Source organism: Carettochelys insculpta, chromosome 5 (genome assembly GCF_033958435.1).
Source record: "Carettochelys insculpta isolate YL-2023 chromosome 5, ASM3395843v1, whole genome shotgun sequence".
NCBI lineage: Eukaryota > Metazoa > Chordata > Testudines > Carettochelyidae > Carettochelys > Carettochelys insculpta.
Window position 1 is genome coordinate 5,605,648 of NC_134141.1, and position 16,514 is coordinate 5,622,161.

General features: G+C 47.9%; 1 protein-coding gene across 1 annotated transcript in view; it reads right to left on the minus strand.

Annotated features, from left to right (window-relative positions):
• Positions 1–2,201: 2,201 nt before the first annotated feature.
• Positions 2,202–16,514, minus strand: part of LOC142013333 (neuronal acetylcholine receptor subunit alpha-7-like) — a 92,479-nt gene continuing 78,166 nt past the window's right edge. Inside the window, exon 10 of the mRNA XM_074994580.1 lies at positions 2,202–2,723. Coding sequence (XP_074850681.1) covers positions 2,202–2,723 — 522 coding nt within the window. The remainder of the gene's footprint in view (positions 2,724–16,514) is intronic.

Sequence of the window (16,514 nt, forward strand, 5' to 3'; positions counted from 1 at the left end):
TGAGTAATGCTATAAGGTCAAAACATGGTTCTTTTGACAAGCAGCCTCCCCACTACCTGTTTAAATAGAAGTATCAAAATTGCTCTTCCCTTATGAGCCCAAGATGTCCCTGTTGCTCTCCACCAGCAATGATGGGAAAGGTCTTGCTCCCCATTGTGGGAAACAACTGTTCCCAAATCCCCTAAGTCCTCTTTTGTGAAACCCAGGGTAGAGATCTGCCAAAGAAGGCAATATGGTATCAGTGATCAAATGCCAAGAATGTACTAGGTTCCTCACAGACCTCCAAAGTGTTTGTAACACTAGGGCTACGTCTACACGTGCAGCCAACATCGAAATAGGCTATTTCGATGAATAACGTCTGCACGTCCTCCAGGGCCGGCAACTTCGATGTTCAACTTCGACGTTGCTCAGCCCAACATCGAAATAGGCGCAGCGAGGGAACGTCTACACATCAAAGTAGCACACATCGAAATAGGGATGCCAGGCACAGCTGCAGACGGTCACAGGGCGGACTCAACAGCAAGCCGCTCCCTTAAAGGGCCCCTCCCAGACACAGTTGCACTAAACAACACAAGATCCACAGAGCTGACAACTGGTTGCAGACCCTGTGCCTGCAGCATAGATCCCCAGCTGCCGCAGAAGCAGCCAGAAGCCCTGGGCTAAGGGCTGCTGCCCACGGTGACCATAGAGCCCCGCAGGGGCTGGAGGGAGAGCATCTCTCAACCCCCCAGCTGATGGCCGCCATGGAGGACCCGGCAATTTCGACGTTGCGGGACGCGGATCGTCTACACGGTCCCTACTTCGACGTTGAACGTCGAAGTAGGGCGCTATTCCTATCTCCTCATGAGGTTAGCGACTTCGACGTCTCGCCGCCTAACGTCGAAGTTAACTTCGAAATAGCGCCCGACGCGTGTAGACGCGACGGGCGCTATTTCGAAGTTGGTGCCGCTACTTCGAAGTAGCGTGCACGTGTAGACGCAGCTTAGAAGTTTTACCCCAGTGTGAAAGACCACAATAAACACTTTTAAGTATAGGGGCCCTATTTCAGCTCAAGTAATAAGAGTGACAGATTAAAATCACCTTGGAAGAGATAGACAAATATACTGATGAGGGGTTCATTTTACAGGGGACAGAAAACACCCTATGATAAGGGTGCCTTTTTTAGCAGCACCTTCCAACTGAGTGACATTATAAAGTTATTGTTTATTAATATTTAAGCAATACAATAAATAACAGCAGCAACATGATTAACATGAAGACTTTTGTTTTTACTTGTAAACTTCAGCCCAGCAAAAATAAGTTGTTGTTAATTAAAGCAATTCTTTTTACAAGACCACATTGGCCAAGCTTGAGAGTGGACCACACCAACACAGCTCAGCAAAAGACTGGACTGTACTATCTAACACTAAAATCCTGGCCTCATTGAAGTCACTGGCAAAACTCCCACTGACTGTGATGGGGCCAGGAATCCTCCCTAAAAATTAAAAATGAGCAGATATTAGATTGGCAGTTGTATTCAACGAAGCACACAGACAGTGATAGCAACACAACAGTGTCATCAAGAATCTGTACAGTTGTCTGAATGCTGACTGATTTTTCTGTTCTCTCTTCACAACCAACATTTCCTACATTTTAAAAAAAATATTTCTGTAAAGATTTAGCAAAAATACATTCTGTCAACATCTTGATTGAAAAACGTTTCCAACAGTCACAGCAGTAGTACAAGCTAACACCAGCTGTTTGTATAGCTAAATGCAGCATAGACACTGCAGAGTGGTACATGGCCAATCATGAGAAACGCATGTCATGCCAATACTCATAGGAGATACTGAAACGTACAGCTATTGAAAATGACAATATACTAAAGAACATGTTCATCAAAGTGACAATACAGTTTTTACTGATTACACAAAAGCTAAATGTTCACTAGTGCTTTCTTAGGAGTACACAGGCACTAGTGTTTGCAGCCAAGTTTTGAATTCGTTCCTACACTTGTCACAGATAACATTGTTACAGACAGACACAATCTAAGAATTAACAGAGTCCAATATTTGTATTATTCAATCATTACAATCACTGACGTGGGAGATAATCAGCTCTCAAAACTAATGTCAGCTCCTTTGTTCAATGTAAGTTTTACTGGTAACGTTTTTTTACTTTGAAGTTACCTTTTTTGTACTGTATGCTGCTCTTTGAGAGCCTTACGCAAAATCCTTTGAAACGGCTTCTATAAAATTTGGAGCCGACATCAATATTGTAAATGTACATATGATTGCAAACAGCGAAAATGCAACCAGGCATAATCGGTCTATGACAGCTGCTGCAAATTTCCACTCACTACAAACTTCTTCCCCCTCATCTTGTTTTCTGAAGCGCATGGCAATAAACTGAACTTCTTCCAGGATTTTGACAATCACAGGGATAGTGTCCATTAAAGCTTTCTTTTGAACAAGCTCAATCTCTTCTGTAGAAGAGCAAGCGACCTTTCCACACTTGCCACCTGAGTCACTGTTTTGTGGGCAGCATGGGTTTTCCATGGCATGGTAGCTGTAAATAATGTTCCCATTGCTAGATTGGTACCCAGGTAACACATTCATCTCAACACTACTGATGCTTGAACGGTGCTTCGGATAGCTGTATTTGCAAGAGAGAGGCCTTATGTTCTCTCCAGGCTTTTTCATCCTTAAAAACCAAGCACACCAGTTCAGCAGGATAACACGGACCTGAAAAACAGAATATTTCAGAGACCATTAGTTTATTTTCACTGACTGAATGATGCATTTAGAACCATTGCAGGATCTGTATTTCCCAAAGCAATTTTGCTGTCTCTGCACATCTCCCTTTACAGAGCTGTAAACCACTGTAAGGGATAGCTGTTTCATTATCACTAATTTATATTGACTTGTGATAGGGTGTATCAGGCCTTTTAAGGCCCCTGGAACGTCTTGCTGTCCTACCACACTCTGCCCCCTGCCCCCAAAAAAGCAGAAGGGCTAGGTCCTCCAGGGTGCCTAGAGAGGCTGCTGAGTAAGGTAACCAATCAGAGCATAGCAGACTCATATAAAAGGAGCTGTGGAGTCTAGCCAACTCATTTGTTGGCTGGAGCCAGAAGAAGAAGGATGCTATTACTGGCTGGCTGAGGAAGCTGTGGCGGCTGGACAGAGCAGTCACTGGCTACAACCAGAAGTAGTGGAAGGCTGGGAGACTTCACAGATACAGGGACTAGGGAGAAGCCCAGAGCCCTGGGAGAGAAATCCTTCACAAGAAGGGATAGAGATGGTTATAAACTCTCCAGGTGAAGGGTCCTGTGAGAGAGAACTCCGAGAGAACAGGGCAGAGACTGTTACAGACTTCCAGGCAAGAAAGCCTGGGAGAGACCCTGCTTAAACAGCAAATGGGCCAAGGACCCCAGACGCTGTTGATTCAGGGTGAGAAGCAGCCCAGGGAATGCAACAATAGACACTAGTAATGAAATAGGAAAAAGGCTGCTGGTTGTAGGGTCCTTGATTTGGGAGCTGGAGTTATGGGCAGGACCCAAGTCTCCCCTCTGGCTGAGGAGGCAAAATGTATTGTTTGGCACCCAAGAAAGAGGCAAGAGCTTGAAAACACCCTGAGACAGGACTGAGAACTTCAAAACAGGGCCAACCATTTGCTGGACCATGCTATGAAGTGGCTTGTTTTCTCCTCCATTTTGTATACAGACTGTGTGTAATTCGGCCACAGGGCCGAGTCACTGAAAAACATCTGAAAAGAGAAACTGCCTATCGAGAGCACTACAAAAACAGGGAGTGCAGCCAGCCATACCCAGCCAGCAGGAGGTGCTCAATGGGGGTGAGTAGCCACATCTTTGTACAGCTCTGTTTAGTAAAACACAGAAACAGGCAAATGGACTTTTCTATTTCACTCTGTCTGTTTGCCCATTTGTAAAATGGGAATAAGGATGACACAGAGATAGGTTGTAAGGCTTATTTCTAAGGGGACCAGTTTTAAGGTAGAACTTTACTCCACACATGCTCCCAGTGCATTATTAGGTACCTGACTCTTGTGATGACAACTAAGCTAAGACTGCCTTGGCATTACATTGACAATGCCATGTGGTAGGGTATTTACCCCATACTGCTATTGAAGGGACTAATTAGGAAGCTCAGTTAAGGCACCTGGCTGCAGCTGGAGGGTGGCCAGCCCTAATCAAAGATTACTGCCAGCCGGGGGGAGGAGCTGAGTGGAAAGGAGCAGCAGCAGAAAGAGGGGAACAAACTCACCCCCAACTCTCTTCGTAGTAGAGGCAAAAAGAGAGCAAAGCGGCAGGCGCTGGTAGAGAAGTTTGTGCCAAGGCTGGACAGAAGTAGGAAGCCCTGCAGGGTGGAAGGCTCATGTGGGACAGTGAGATAACAAGGAAGAACTAGTTCAGCTAGGGAGAGGCTGAATCAGAGAACAGGGGCGAAGGAGGTGCTTCAGGAGCCTGGCAAGGATAGGACATGTAGGGCAGCAGGGCTAGGGAACAGAAAAGCGCAGGGAGCTCAAAAGTGAGGGATCTGGTAGGTTGCAAAACAGACCATGGCAGGAACTCAGCTCCTAGCGAGAAGCCCTGGGAGGCGTTGCTCATTACCAGAACTCACAAAGGGTTTAAGAAGAAAGATGATGGAAGGCAGGGCGGCGAGATGAAGCATGCCTTACAGAAGGGGTGAGGGCCACGAGGCCAAGTCAGGAGCCAGAGGTCTGACAAGGGCTTTGAATTATTATTTCGGCTTTGTTACCCCAGGGGGGATGGGATTCCATTGTGAGCTGGCTGGAAAACCACGTCATGAGAACAGAGTGACCTACAACAAGGGGTGCAAAAGAGAGAGCTGTTACACTGTGCCTGGCCAGGAGAGGGCGCCCCAGTGGTGAGTGCACCTGTCCATGGGCCATTTTCCAGTCCCTTGTTACTTTCTCAAACTTTCCCTTTCAAAGCAAAATCTCCCCAAGCTCTGTTTCTTCCCACGTGTGACTGGTTTAGGGAGTTTGGGCAAAGTTCAGTCGGTTTTGAGAACACCAGAAGTGAAGAAAATACACTTTTTGCACTACAAGTCAATTTGTGCTCCCTTTCATTTGTGAACATTCCAATGTCTCTGTGGCTTTGGAGGACAAAGTAAATGTCAGTCCTTTTCCATTGGTGGCATGACTGTGTTATGCTTGAGAGATTGGAGGTGACAATTGTGATGCTGTGGTAGCAGGATTGAATCTGAATGCTGAGAGATGGGGATAAAGAAGCATTTGTATGGGTATTTTCCCACTCTTGTTTAAATTTCAATAAATAAACCAAACTGAAAGTCATTTTCAATCCACTGTGAGATGCTCAGCAAAACTGCAGACTGGGCCTTTTAAAAACTGTTTAATAAATTCAATAGGTCAAAGTCCGAACCTCTTTCAGAGGGCATGGTTTGAATCCTACTGTGGTTTCCGCAGTCTCTGATGTATAAACTTCTGTGGTGTAGCCTGCTAATAGGAGCCTGTTGGGCAAATGCTTCATGTCCAGGTTGTTGCATGAGTCCATACATGAAGGTGCATTGTGTTTTTTCACTCTGTAGTTGATCTTTAGAGCTCTTATCTGAACCCGTCAGGCTGGAATTCTGTTAGTTTGTACAGACAGAGGTGAAAGAAGATGAGCAACAATGGAGGAGTAAATTAACTGCTGAATTCGTCAAATAGAGTGTGTGTGTGTTTTTAAGAACTAATTGAACTTTGCGGGTCACTTTGTGAGTCACTCTTAAATAAAGAGCTCATTTGCATTTTTTATTATACCTACAGAGGAACTAGTCCTGAAATGATAGACAAATGCAACCTAACTCTCTCAGACCTACCTGAATTTACACAGCTATTCTCAGTATACACCAGGCTACTATATTTGTTACAATTGCATGAAATAGAAGCCTCAGAAGTCAGCAGAGCTTTGTCTCCTCCTTTTGTGTTTTAGTAAATTGAAAAGCTTATGGGTTTCTTGCTCTGACTTCTCCCCACTCAAGAAGTTGATAAATTGTAACCATGGATCCCAATCCTGTAAACACCTACATAAAATGCCATCAAGCTGTGTTATCTTCTCCGCTGCCAACACTTTGAAAGCGGTAGTAAGCCATTTCCTCAGTGAAAGGCCTTTGGGCTGCACCAATTTCCAGCTAATAGTTAGAGCAGTGTTTCCCAAACTGTGTTCTGTACAATCTGAATAGGTGTTCTGTGAAAAAATGTTGATGCTAGCAATACTTTTCCTTCTAAAATATTAAATATGAAATTATGTCTGTGTCAAAGGTATTTGAGGTATGTGAATAGTATTTAGGTTGTAGAAGTATTAATATTTGTAACGCATTCATGATAATAGGTATTATTAGACTCATACTGAAACAATCAGAGTCAATTCAGATTGTTTTGGCATGAGTTGTGTTCAGAGAAATCATGTGATACTGATAAGAGGATGAGGAATGAGGTGCATTGTTCCTAATGTTAAGTGGATTTGTGATCAAAAGATGCAAAAACACTCTTCCCCATTTAAAAAAAAAAACTGTTAAATGTTTCTTATGTTTATTTTCCAGTAGTTTTCTGTAAAAATAAGGAATTTATAAAAACACAACATTTAAAAAATATTTTTCCATATGAAATTTGTTTTGCATCTTTTTCATAAAAATGTTTTTTAAGGTTGAAGGAAGGACAGTCCTTTCTTGAACAATATTGTCCTTCCTATTTTTCTACAAAAGGACAACACTAACCATCCTTCTTTCATCTGTTATGTTGATGTTTTGTTTTGGGTTTGTACTGAATTTTTAATTTTTATACTTAATTATAGGGTTGCTGACCGTCCTCTACCAGAAGGACATTAGTTGTTTATTCAGATGATTTTTCTCTTGCTTTCTGTTCTTTGTAAATTAAAAGCCATCTAAAAAAGTTAACTCTTTTAAATCAACTTTTGAGCATTACGTGCAGCAATTTTTTTGGTATGAAACCCTCCGACCCCATCTCCTACCCCCGGCCAGCATGTATGTATTCTACCATTATATTCCAAGCCCAAGTGTTCCATGCCCAAATAGGTTTGGGAAACACTGAATTGGAGGGTTCACAGTTGCTAATATTAACAATTGATTTTACTGGGAACTGCTGAGTGCTCAGTGTTTGAAATTCAGGCACCTATTTAGATGCCTAAATAAAGATATATAGGAGTTGAACTTTAGGCCCCATTTGTGCAAATCTTGTCCTGCCTTTGTAAGGGGGGTGTCCACTGTCTTTTGGAGAGCACTATGGCTATTAAATCTTTCTTGACAGACTTTGGTGTGGGTGGACTTGGAGGGTGATTGGCCTGGCTTGCACAATGCTGGGTAATGTCACTCCAAGGCCAGGTCTTTCCCGGGAAAACAGCTGGTTCTTAATTCAGGTTACGAACTTGAGTGAGCGGCATCCTAGTGAGGAGAAAACATGAGAAGTTTTCACATTAGTCTAACACTACAGCCTTTTCAAGCACTTCTTCCTCTGCCCACGTGCGGAGCTCTGTGCAGGGAGGGTCTGCGTGAGTCTGAAAAGCTGTTCTGTGATTAACGAGTGGGTAGGAGGGGACAGGACATGGATGGCTGCAGCGTGAGAGGAAAGCCCTAAGGTTGTTTCTTTCCTTCTCCATGCTGGTTGTCTTCTAGACTGTGAGGAATTGGGTGTCAGGTGGTTACACCTTCCTCCCAACCCACTTCTGGTCCCACCCTGCCATCTGAGAACTGCTGGTCAGCAGCATAGATTGTGATCTCCCTTCCCATGCAATGCCAGGAAAGGACGACTGAAAGCCACTGTGAGCAGGGGGACACCAGGTGAACTAAGCAGGACAAGGGATGGTTCCAGGGCCTGAGGCAAAATATCCTTTCCTCAAAACCCAACACCCTCTGCACTTTTGCAGTGAATCCTACAATCAGGAGAAGACTCTAAGGGATTTCCATATGGGCCTGGCTTAGTGACATGTGATAAATGAATCCTAGTGGCAGAACATGAGGGTAACTTCTGTTCAAAGCTGCTTGCAAAACCAAATGCGATACCCCAATTATCAGCTCTTCACATTTAACAAACACCTTTGTGTGTTCCCAAGCCACATTAATTACCCACTGTATGAAGCTGATAAACAACTGGAGGACACCACCAGGTTAGATAACAGCGCAATATGCTGCTTGTGGCCTGCTTTAGGTTCTCCCGCGGAACAGGGGTGCAATGAACACGTTAAAGACACCCATGATTTGCAAAACTATAAAAACCAGAGCTGGCTGTTGCGAGAAACCTTGTCCTATGCTGCTGATGCCTTTGGGAAGGAGAATCCACATGGTGCCGCCTGCACCAGTGTGGAAGCGTGGGAAGGAAAGCACCAAACGATCTTTTAAAAAGAGAAGTACTTTACACAAAACAGGACAAGTGACATGGAAAATGGCATTAAAATAGTGAAGAGACAGTCTGTGGTTACATAGGCCTTGTTTATGAGTGATGCCTACTTCAGACTTGCATTAACCTCGATGTCCATCACTTTGCTCGTACGCGAGTGGGGAAGTTCTTGTTGGGGAGAGAGCTGGGTTCAGTTCCTGGCTGTGCCACAGACTCTAGTGTGCCCTTTGCAGATCATGTAATCTGCCTATGCCTCAGTTCTTCTGTACGATGGAAATGCCAACCCTGGCCTTCTGCCATGGTGTGCTTACGTTGTCTGCTTGGATTGCAAGTTTTTCTGAGCTGGGAGCGTTTCATACTGTGTGTTTGGGATCTCATTGTGCTAAGTGCTGGATGACCTTGGTTGGGACCCATAGGTGCCACTTGAGCGCTACCACTAACAGAAGTCACTTTAACGTCCTTAACTCCAGCAAGTGGGGGGATGATCCCAAGTGACAAGAAGAAAGTGGTTATCCCACGGAAACCCTTTTGCGTCTTGCAGTTGAGGCCTCTTCATTTATAGCCCAGTGTCCCCTCCACCGGGCCCTTGCAGCCCACTTCTTTGTTAGTGTTCAAACTGTGCAACTTTGGCACACAGCTTTCAATATCCACTTATTTGCCTCACGCTCGAAGGGGGAAAAAAGCTACGACCTGGCAGGAAGAACAATTTCTCCATCATTTAACTGAATCATTTGCTCTGATTAAAGAGCCACAAGACCAAATGAATGCCTTGGATTGCTAATCTTTCACCAAGGTCACTGAGAGAGAGTCACTCTTGAGTAACGTGAAATCATGCCTTATTACTCCAGGCTTCTGATTTGAAGATGTTAATGGATCTTGGAGCTGCCAACAGACAGCAGGTCAATACTTTCATTCTGTGAAAATATTGGTTTTCCTTCAAGCCAAAATGCTGACTGTGTGGAGAATCTGCATCTGTAACTTCTCACATAGGGCAGGCTGTTTTGGTGCATGAATAAATGTGCTGCAAATACGGATGTGGCTCTTTTATTTTGGTCCAATGCCGATAGCCCTAACAAACACACTGCAGGTCAGTACTTAACCCAGTCTCACATCACTGTTTATTGGGATGACAGCTGTGACAGTGTGGCCACCAGCAGGTGGTCATGGGATGACAGTTCCAGGGTTTTGTGTGCCCATTTGCATGCTTTTTGAGCACCGTTGGACAAGCTGCAGGCACAGCAGCCCCCTCCAGCCAACAGGCTAGCAGCTTAACAGACTGTCCACGCAATAGGCTGCTGCCCTCCACCAGAGACCTGCACTAACCACCAGGGGCTAGATCCACAAAAGGATTTAATCATCTTAACTGGCACGTCAAATCCTCCAGGCTTATGAGCGGCTGCCACCTGACCCTGCAGGCACCTAAATTCCCACCTATCCTGTCACTTAAGTGCCTCCGTTTCTGCCCGTGGACATGTACAAAGTTCTGGTGCCTTGCCCAGGCCTGTGCCCTGCTGGAAGTTTCTGTCAAGGTGTCTGCCCACCTTCCTCACTTGCAGGGCCTTGTAACTTCCTTAGAGCATCACCACTCCCTGCCCAACACTTCTTCACAAGGAAGCACTGACCTGGCATCGGTGCGTCAGGAGCACAGGCCCAGCTGTGAGTCCTGGGGGGTGACAGGCTCCTCCCTCCAGCCCAGCTCTCATGGAGGGCCGGCCCTTCGACCCTGCCCTTCTCCCTAGCATTTCTTCTTGGCGTCTGGGAATCCTATTCTTAGGTCTCCAGCGCTCCCCAGGTGGCGCATACGGTGCCCGGATGCGGCCAAACTTGGGTCCATGAGGCACACTGGGCAGCAGAGCGCTAATGTTAGGCGTGGGGCTCAGTTTTGTATGTTCCCTTTGTGGCTCTCGGCTGATGACGGGGGAGATTGACCCTGCTGTGGTCAATTGCAGAGAGCTCAATTTAGCACACCTAGTGGGGATGCACTTCGTCGAATTTACAGGGTGCCCCTGTCGACCATGGTACTCCTGACCCAGCTAGGTGTAAGGGAAGTCAATAGGAGTGCAGGTTCCCGTCAACCTCCCTTAGTGGGGATGGCGCAGAGCCCGAATTAAGGTACGTCAGCTTTAGCCGTGTAATTAATGCAGCTGAAATTGTGCCTAAATTCGACCTTGTGCTGTAGTGTAGACCTGCCCCGCGGCCGCTTCTGACAAGGAAGAGGGATGTCCCAGCGTCCTGCAAGCCCAGCCTCCCCTCATCCATGCTCGCTCATCCTGAGCCCTGTTGCTGCCCTGGCCTGTCATGCGGATGTTCTAATGCAGGTAGCTGGGAGCCTGGTCCCAGGGATTAAGCCCTGTAGCGGGAGTTATGAATGCACGTCTTTAGGGCTCTGGTGAGTCAGACCAGCAGCTGGCTGTCAAACATGCTAAGCACCCACCAGCCCTGGCATTTTATTACCTAAATGCCAGCAGAGGAGCCTGACTTTACGCTCCCCAGTTTGATAACCCTGGTGGCTTTCGCAAATCCCCCTGGTCCAGAGAAAAGGCTCTGGCCATACAGCACCCTGCAGTCCAGTGGACTGGAGAGAGCACCAGTAGCTCTAGGTGAGGCTGTAATGCATGCCTGGGGCTTAAGTGCCGTGGCCATAGACACACCCCACCCACAGCGTTATATGGATAGGCTCAGCACTGACCCTCTGGGCCATGCGTCTGTCTCCTCGTGAAACAGACCAGAGTTCTCCCGAGTGATCACATTCAGGAAGGGAAAGAAACATGCACACTTGAGAAAGATCATTACTGGCTCAGGAAAGCAGGTAACTGACTTAACACAGCTAATGAAGCTGTGTGTATTGTATGTTGCCCTGTGCCGGTCCTTAGCCTGTCCCTCGTTCACCAGCAGACAATTCCTCTGCAGTGGAAGGTGGAAATAAGCCCACAGAGAGAAACTGAAATGCACAGAACCCCTCGGGTGCAGTGGAGAGGAAGGTGCATGAGCTGCAGGGAATCCAGTGAGATTCAACATGCAGAGAACAAGTTTCAGAAAACCGTCTTAATAGATTCGCATTCTTCCTGAGCAAGAAAGCGGCAGAGCTATCTCTGGAAGAGAAACATAACACCGACTGCAACAGACACAGAGGAAAACCAGGGCCAATGTGCTAGGAATCACAATGGCCAAGACGTTTGTATTTGTATGCAGAGAGCAAAATGCCTGCTCATTCTCTTGGAGATAGACACCTCAGCACAGCTGTCACACTCCTGCCTTTTCACTCTGGATCTAGTTCCGTCTCTCCTAGGTGGGTCTTTCTTTCCCGGCCTGCCACTCACCCATTCAAATGAGGCTTTCTACAATATTCATGCCAATAATCATTATGGGCCTCAGTTTGCTGGGCGCTGTACGTAGGCAGAGACACTTCCTGCCCAAAAGGGCTCCCCGTCTAAATAGAGAAGTGAAGTGACTTGCCCGAGAGCATACAGCAGAGCAGTGGCAGAGCCAGGAGCAGAACCCAGGCTTGGTGGGTCCCCAGCTGGTGCTCAATCCACAAAGCCAGTCTCTCACTTTGTGAATACCCAACCCTGGAATCTCAGTCACTAGCCCTTTCCTAACGCACAAGAGGAAGGAAACAGATCCTGCAGTGGGTCTTTTCCCAGGAAAGCTTGTGCTCCAGTATAACTGTTGCTCTATAAGGTGGCATAGATCCTTCGCTTACTGATCCAGCAGTGGGTGAAGGAGCACTGCCTCCCCACATGTGGGAGCAGGGCCTTGCTCCAGGTATCCTGAAAGCTCAGCCCTTGACATATTCCCAAGCAGACTGAAGTTCAAAAGGGTTTTCTAATACCTTTCTAATAGACTGGGACAAGGTGGGTCATCTTTGGGGCAGGAGAGGGAGTTCAGATGGGTTTTTGTTTTGGTTTTCCATATCCCTTGTAACTGACTCTTGTAACTAGGTAGGGTCCTCATTAACCACAGCTAGCACTGCTGTGTCAATGGGTGACTGCACTGGTGTGAGTGGTGGAAGTGTCCATGCTGCTGAAACAAACAAATACAGGTTGCCCTGAGATACTGGTGGCTATTGGAAGCTTCGGACACAGGGGTGCTGTGAGCAGGACACAAGAAGTCATTCTTCTGTTCTACTCAGTGCTTATGAGTGTGTTGTGTCCAGTTCCGGGCACCACATTACAAGAAAGACATGGAGAAATTGGAGAAGATCCAAAGGAGAACGAGAAGAACGATTAAACATCTAGAAAATAGATGGAAAAGAGAAGACTTAGAATGGATGTGATAGTGGTTTTCAGGTACCTGAAAGTCTGTTACAAGGAGGAGGGAGAAAAATTGTTCTCCTTGGCCTCTGAGGATAGGACAAGAAGCAACGGGCTTAAACTGCAGCAAGGGAGGTTTAGGTCGGACATTAGGAAAAACTTCCTAAATGTCAGGATGGTTGAAAACTGGAACACATTTCCTAGGGAGATTGTGGAATCTCTATTGGTGGGGACATTTAAGAGCAGGTTAGGGAGACCATGTACCAGGGAGGGTCTTAGATGGTGCTTGGTCCTGCCGTGAAGGCAGAGGACTGGACTCGATGACTTCTCAAGGTCCCTTCCAGTTATAGTGGTCTATGATGCTATGATGTTGAGGGTTCTGATCAGCACTGGCTTGAGCTCCATTGCTCCAAGATCATTGCAGGGTGAGGATATTCCAACCTAGCAGACTGCTGCAGGGAGAACCTCATTCTATGATCTCCTGCAGCTTTTATATATTTCCTCTCCACACCCTGGGTGCGGGACGCAGAGATCTGGGGTGAGCAGAAGCCACAGCCAATCACCCCAATGACAGCAAGCTCCTCTTATTTGCTTGGTCCCCATGAAGATAATGCTTTGATTGAGAGGCTGGTTTCACACGCCTCTAGTCTGTGGCTTATAGGAAGGCTTACTAAGTTACTGAAGCTTCCTGGAGTGCCAAGCACACCAACACAGGAAATTTAGCTGACTAAAATAGGGTCTCCACTCTCGTTGCTCAGTGCTGGAAACTGCTGAAGCTTCCCTGAGCAGCTTCACACCACACTTAGCAGAATGATCAGAGGTTTTCTTGACGAGCCTGATGAGTGATTGGAACCACTGGAGGGGCCAGAGCCTGGGAGATTGGTGACATTTCCACGACCCAAGCAATCAAAATTTTTATTAAGGGGATATACGCATGGATGAGACCTGGCTGCAGCTGTTCTTGGCACATGGATTGGGATGGGCGTCTTCAGAGCTCTCTTAGAGCAGAGAAACTGGATGATGATCATCATTCAGAACCCATTCGCTGTGCTGTTGGGAAGGCGCGGTGGTGATTTTACATACTGTGACAGTTGCAGTAAAACAATTACTTGTATGCCCAGTAGCCACTGGATTTTTCATTGTTTTAAACTTGCATCAACACTGTGGAGTATTTTTAGAGCAGATAAAATGGGATACAAGGCAGTCTCTCCCCCTGCCACAACCCCAAACCTCTCGTGTGTTTCATCGCGAAAGGGATGTGATGTCGGTGGGGTGTGTGACAGTTTTCCATCGCTTCACAGTAATTACTAGACGGTGACAGAAACAATGAACAAAGTGTCAGAGGATGCTGTAGGGTGGACTTCTTGGAAAATCGGTCTGGATAGATAATTGCAGATATTTGTGTGCACTTCTGTGCCCTATAGCCCCATGAGAAATAGTGAGAGAGAAACTGTGTTTAGCGTTTCTTTTACGTGAGTGTATGCAGAGAGTCTGTTGCTCCTCAGACCTGTCTGAGAGATGGCACTGGTGGGCAAGGCCCAGCGAAGTGAGGGAATGCTGCTCCTTCAGAAGAGAAAGGGCTGCAGCACCAGGACTTAACCTGCTACCTGGAAGGCACAAACAAGGATTGGGTGCAAGTCAGAGGGTCAAAAATGAGGGAGCTAGTGGGGACAGCCAAGCACACACTCAAGGGCAAAGTCTTCTGCTCTGTAGAGGAGATAGGGGCCATCTCCCAGAGGCCTCTGCCCATCTCTGTGAACATAGCAGTGAAAGGAAATAACTTCCCTCTCCTAGTCACAGAATTCCCCCCACCTGTCAAGCTTCCACTGATGGATGCTCATCTTGGCCAATGCCAGGAAAAGATTGCAGGGGGCTGATCTTGAGGCTGAAAAAGTCAGATACCTAGAGCCCCGCAAACCCGCCGCTCGCTGCAGGTGTCAGTGCGGATAACCACAGCTCATTTTTGCAAATACGCACGCGGATATAAATTTCATATCCACCCAGAGCTCTACATATATCCATATAGGGTTGGGGAGTTGTCCTGCAGAGGGAGGAGAAGGGGATAAAGCAGCCCTCAGAGAGACACTTCAGAACTCCAACCAATAAGAAGAGGGTTTGCAGATACAACCAATAGGAGGAAAGCTTGTTAGGACAGCCAACCAGGATCAGGGAGGGTCATATAAGAAGGGCTGCTGCTCAGAGCAGAGTCAGTCTCTCCCTGGAGGGCCAGGGAGGAGGGATGTGGCTGCCTGGAGAGGGATATCCTGACAGAGCAGCACTGGGGATTGACAAGGAGCTCTAGCCTGGCTGGCTGCCACTGAGGCCCTGAGCTGAAGGGCAAGTACCGGGGCTATGGAGAAGTGGCCCAGCGATACAGGCAGCAGTAGTTGCAGCAGGGGCAGTTTGTGACTGCTGGCTATAGGGACCCGGGGCAGCGGGTGGGTCTGGGTCTCCCCCACCCTGCCTTTGCCCCACTTGCCACTGAGGGGAGTGCAGACTGCAGTGTGCCCCAGAGGTGAGCAGCTGGACTAGAGACAGCCGGCTCCCCTGGAAAGGGAGAGAAAGAGGAGAGGGGAACAGGCCAAAGGGCCGTGCCCAGGAGACGCTGAAGGCCAGGGAGCGACGTGGGTCCAAACAGCAGAGAGAGCAGTGAGGGTAGGCATGACCCCACGCGCTGAAGCCGGTCCGGAGAGGCCAAGAGCTGATTGCTAGAACAGCCACCAGGAGGCACCGAAGGGGTGAGTCTTTCCCCGTTACGCTGTAGAACACCCCAGGGCCCCAGCGGTACAATGAACAAGCCCTAACCTGCCCTAGCAGCAGGGACTGGATAGCTTCAGCTCCATGTCCACTCGGTGCAGGGACACATCATGATGCTGGTGAGCTCATCTCTCCAGTGTGTTCCCTCAGAACTCGCCTGAGGCAGGGAGAACAATCCTCTGCCCCGAGGAAGCCATTCCCCACACCATGGGGACTGCCTGTCTGCAGGCTCTCAACGGGGTTCAGTTTCCTGCCTGCCAGTGATGGGCCTCAGCCGCAAAACCCGAATGCTCTGCTTGCAGACTGGCTGAGCTGAACCAGAGGCTCTGGGTCGGCCCAGGACAGGTGGAGGGACCAGGGGCAGAATTTGGATCTGGATCAGGGATGCGGTTTCAGTGGAGCACTGGCTCGTGCAGTAGGCGAGTCCAGGAGCATCCTGGATGTAATTAGCTGGTGTCAATCGAAGTGGCTGTCTGGGCTGTAGGTGCCCTACTCTCACTCAGCCAGCTGGACCAGTGGGGGTGGGCTGTGAGAGAGGGAGATGTGCCCCAGATCCAGCTGATGGCACACCGAACGCTGTCGGAATAAGAGAGCAGTGTGCCTTCCAGTCAGTCACTTGGCCCATTTCATACCGAGCCACGTACCAACGGGAAAATTTGTGGGGACAGGTCCAGCTTCAGATTCTGAGCCTCAGGGCTGTCATGTGCTGGCTGCAAGGGGGATCCTTGAGCATAAATAGCAAGGAAAAAACCATCCGTGGTGGCTAAGGGCTGTTTGTGCTCTCAAAAAAGGAATGTGCCGGGGGCAATAGAGCAGTGCTCGGGTTTCTCTGGTGCCCTGGGGGTTTGTGAGAGCAAAGTGGGCATTGCTCAGAGTTTGGAGAGCATGGGAAAGTGCAAAAGCCTGGCATGCAAATGGCAGGAATGGTACCATTTCTGTGCCATGCTGTGTGACTTTCCCATGTTCTCTGAATGCTGCAAACTCCAGGGGGAAGCCGGCTAACCAGGGTACATTTTAATGGTCCCCCAGGTGGCGGGGGGGGCGGGTTTTCCAAGTGGTGCGGTACCACAGCGGCCTCACACCTGCTGTAGTCAACTGAACCCTTCACATAAAGTGAGCTGCGGCCCC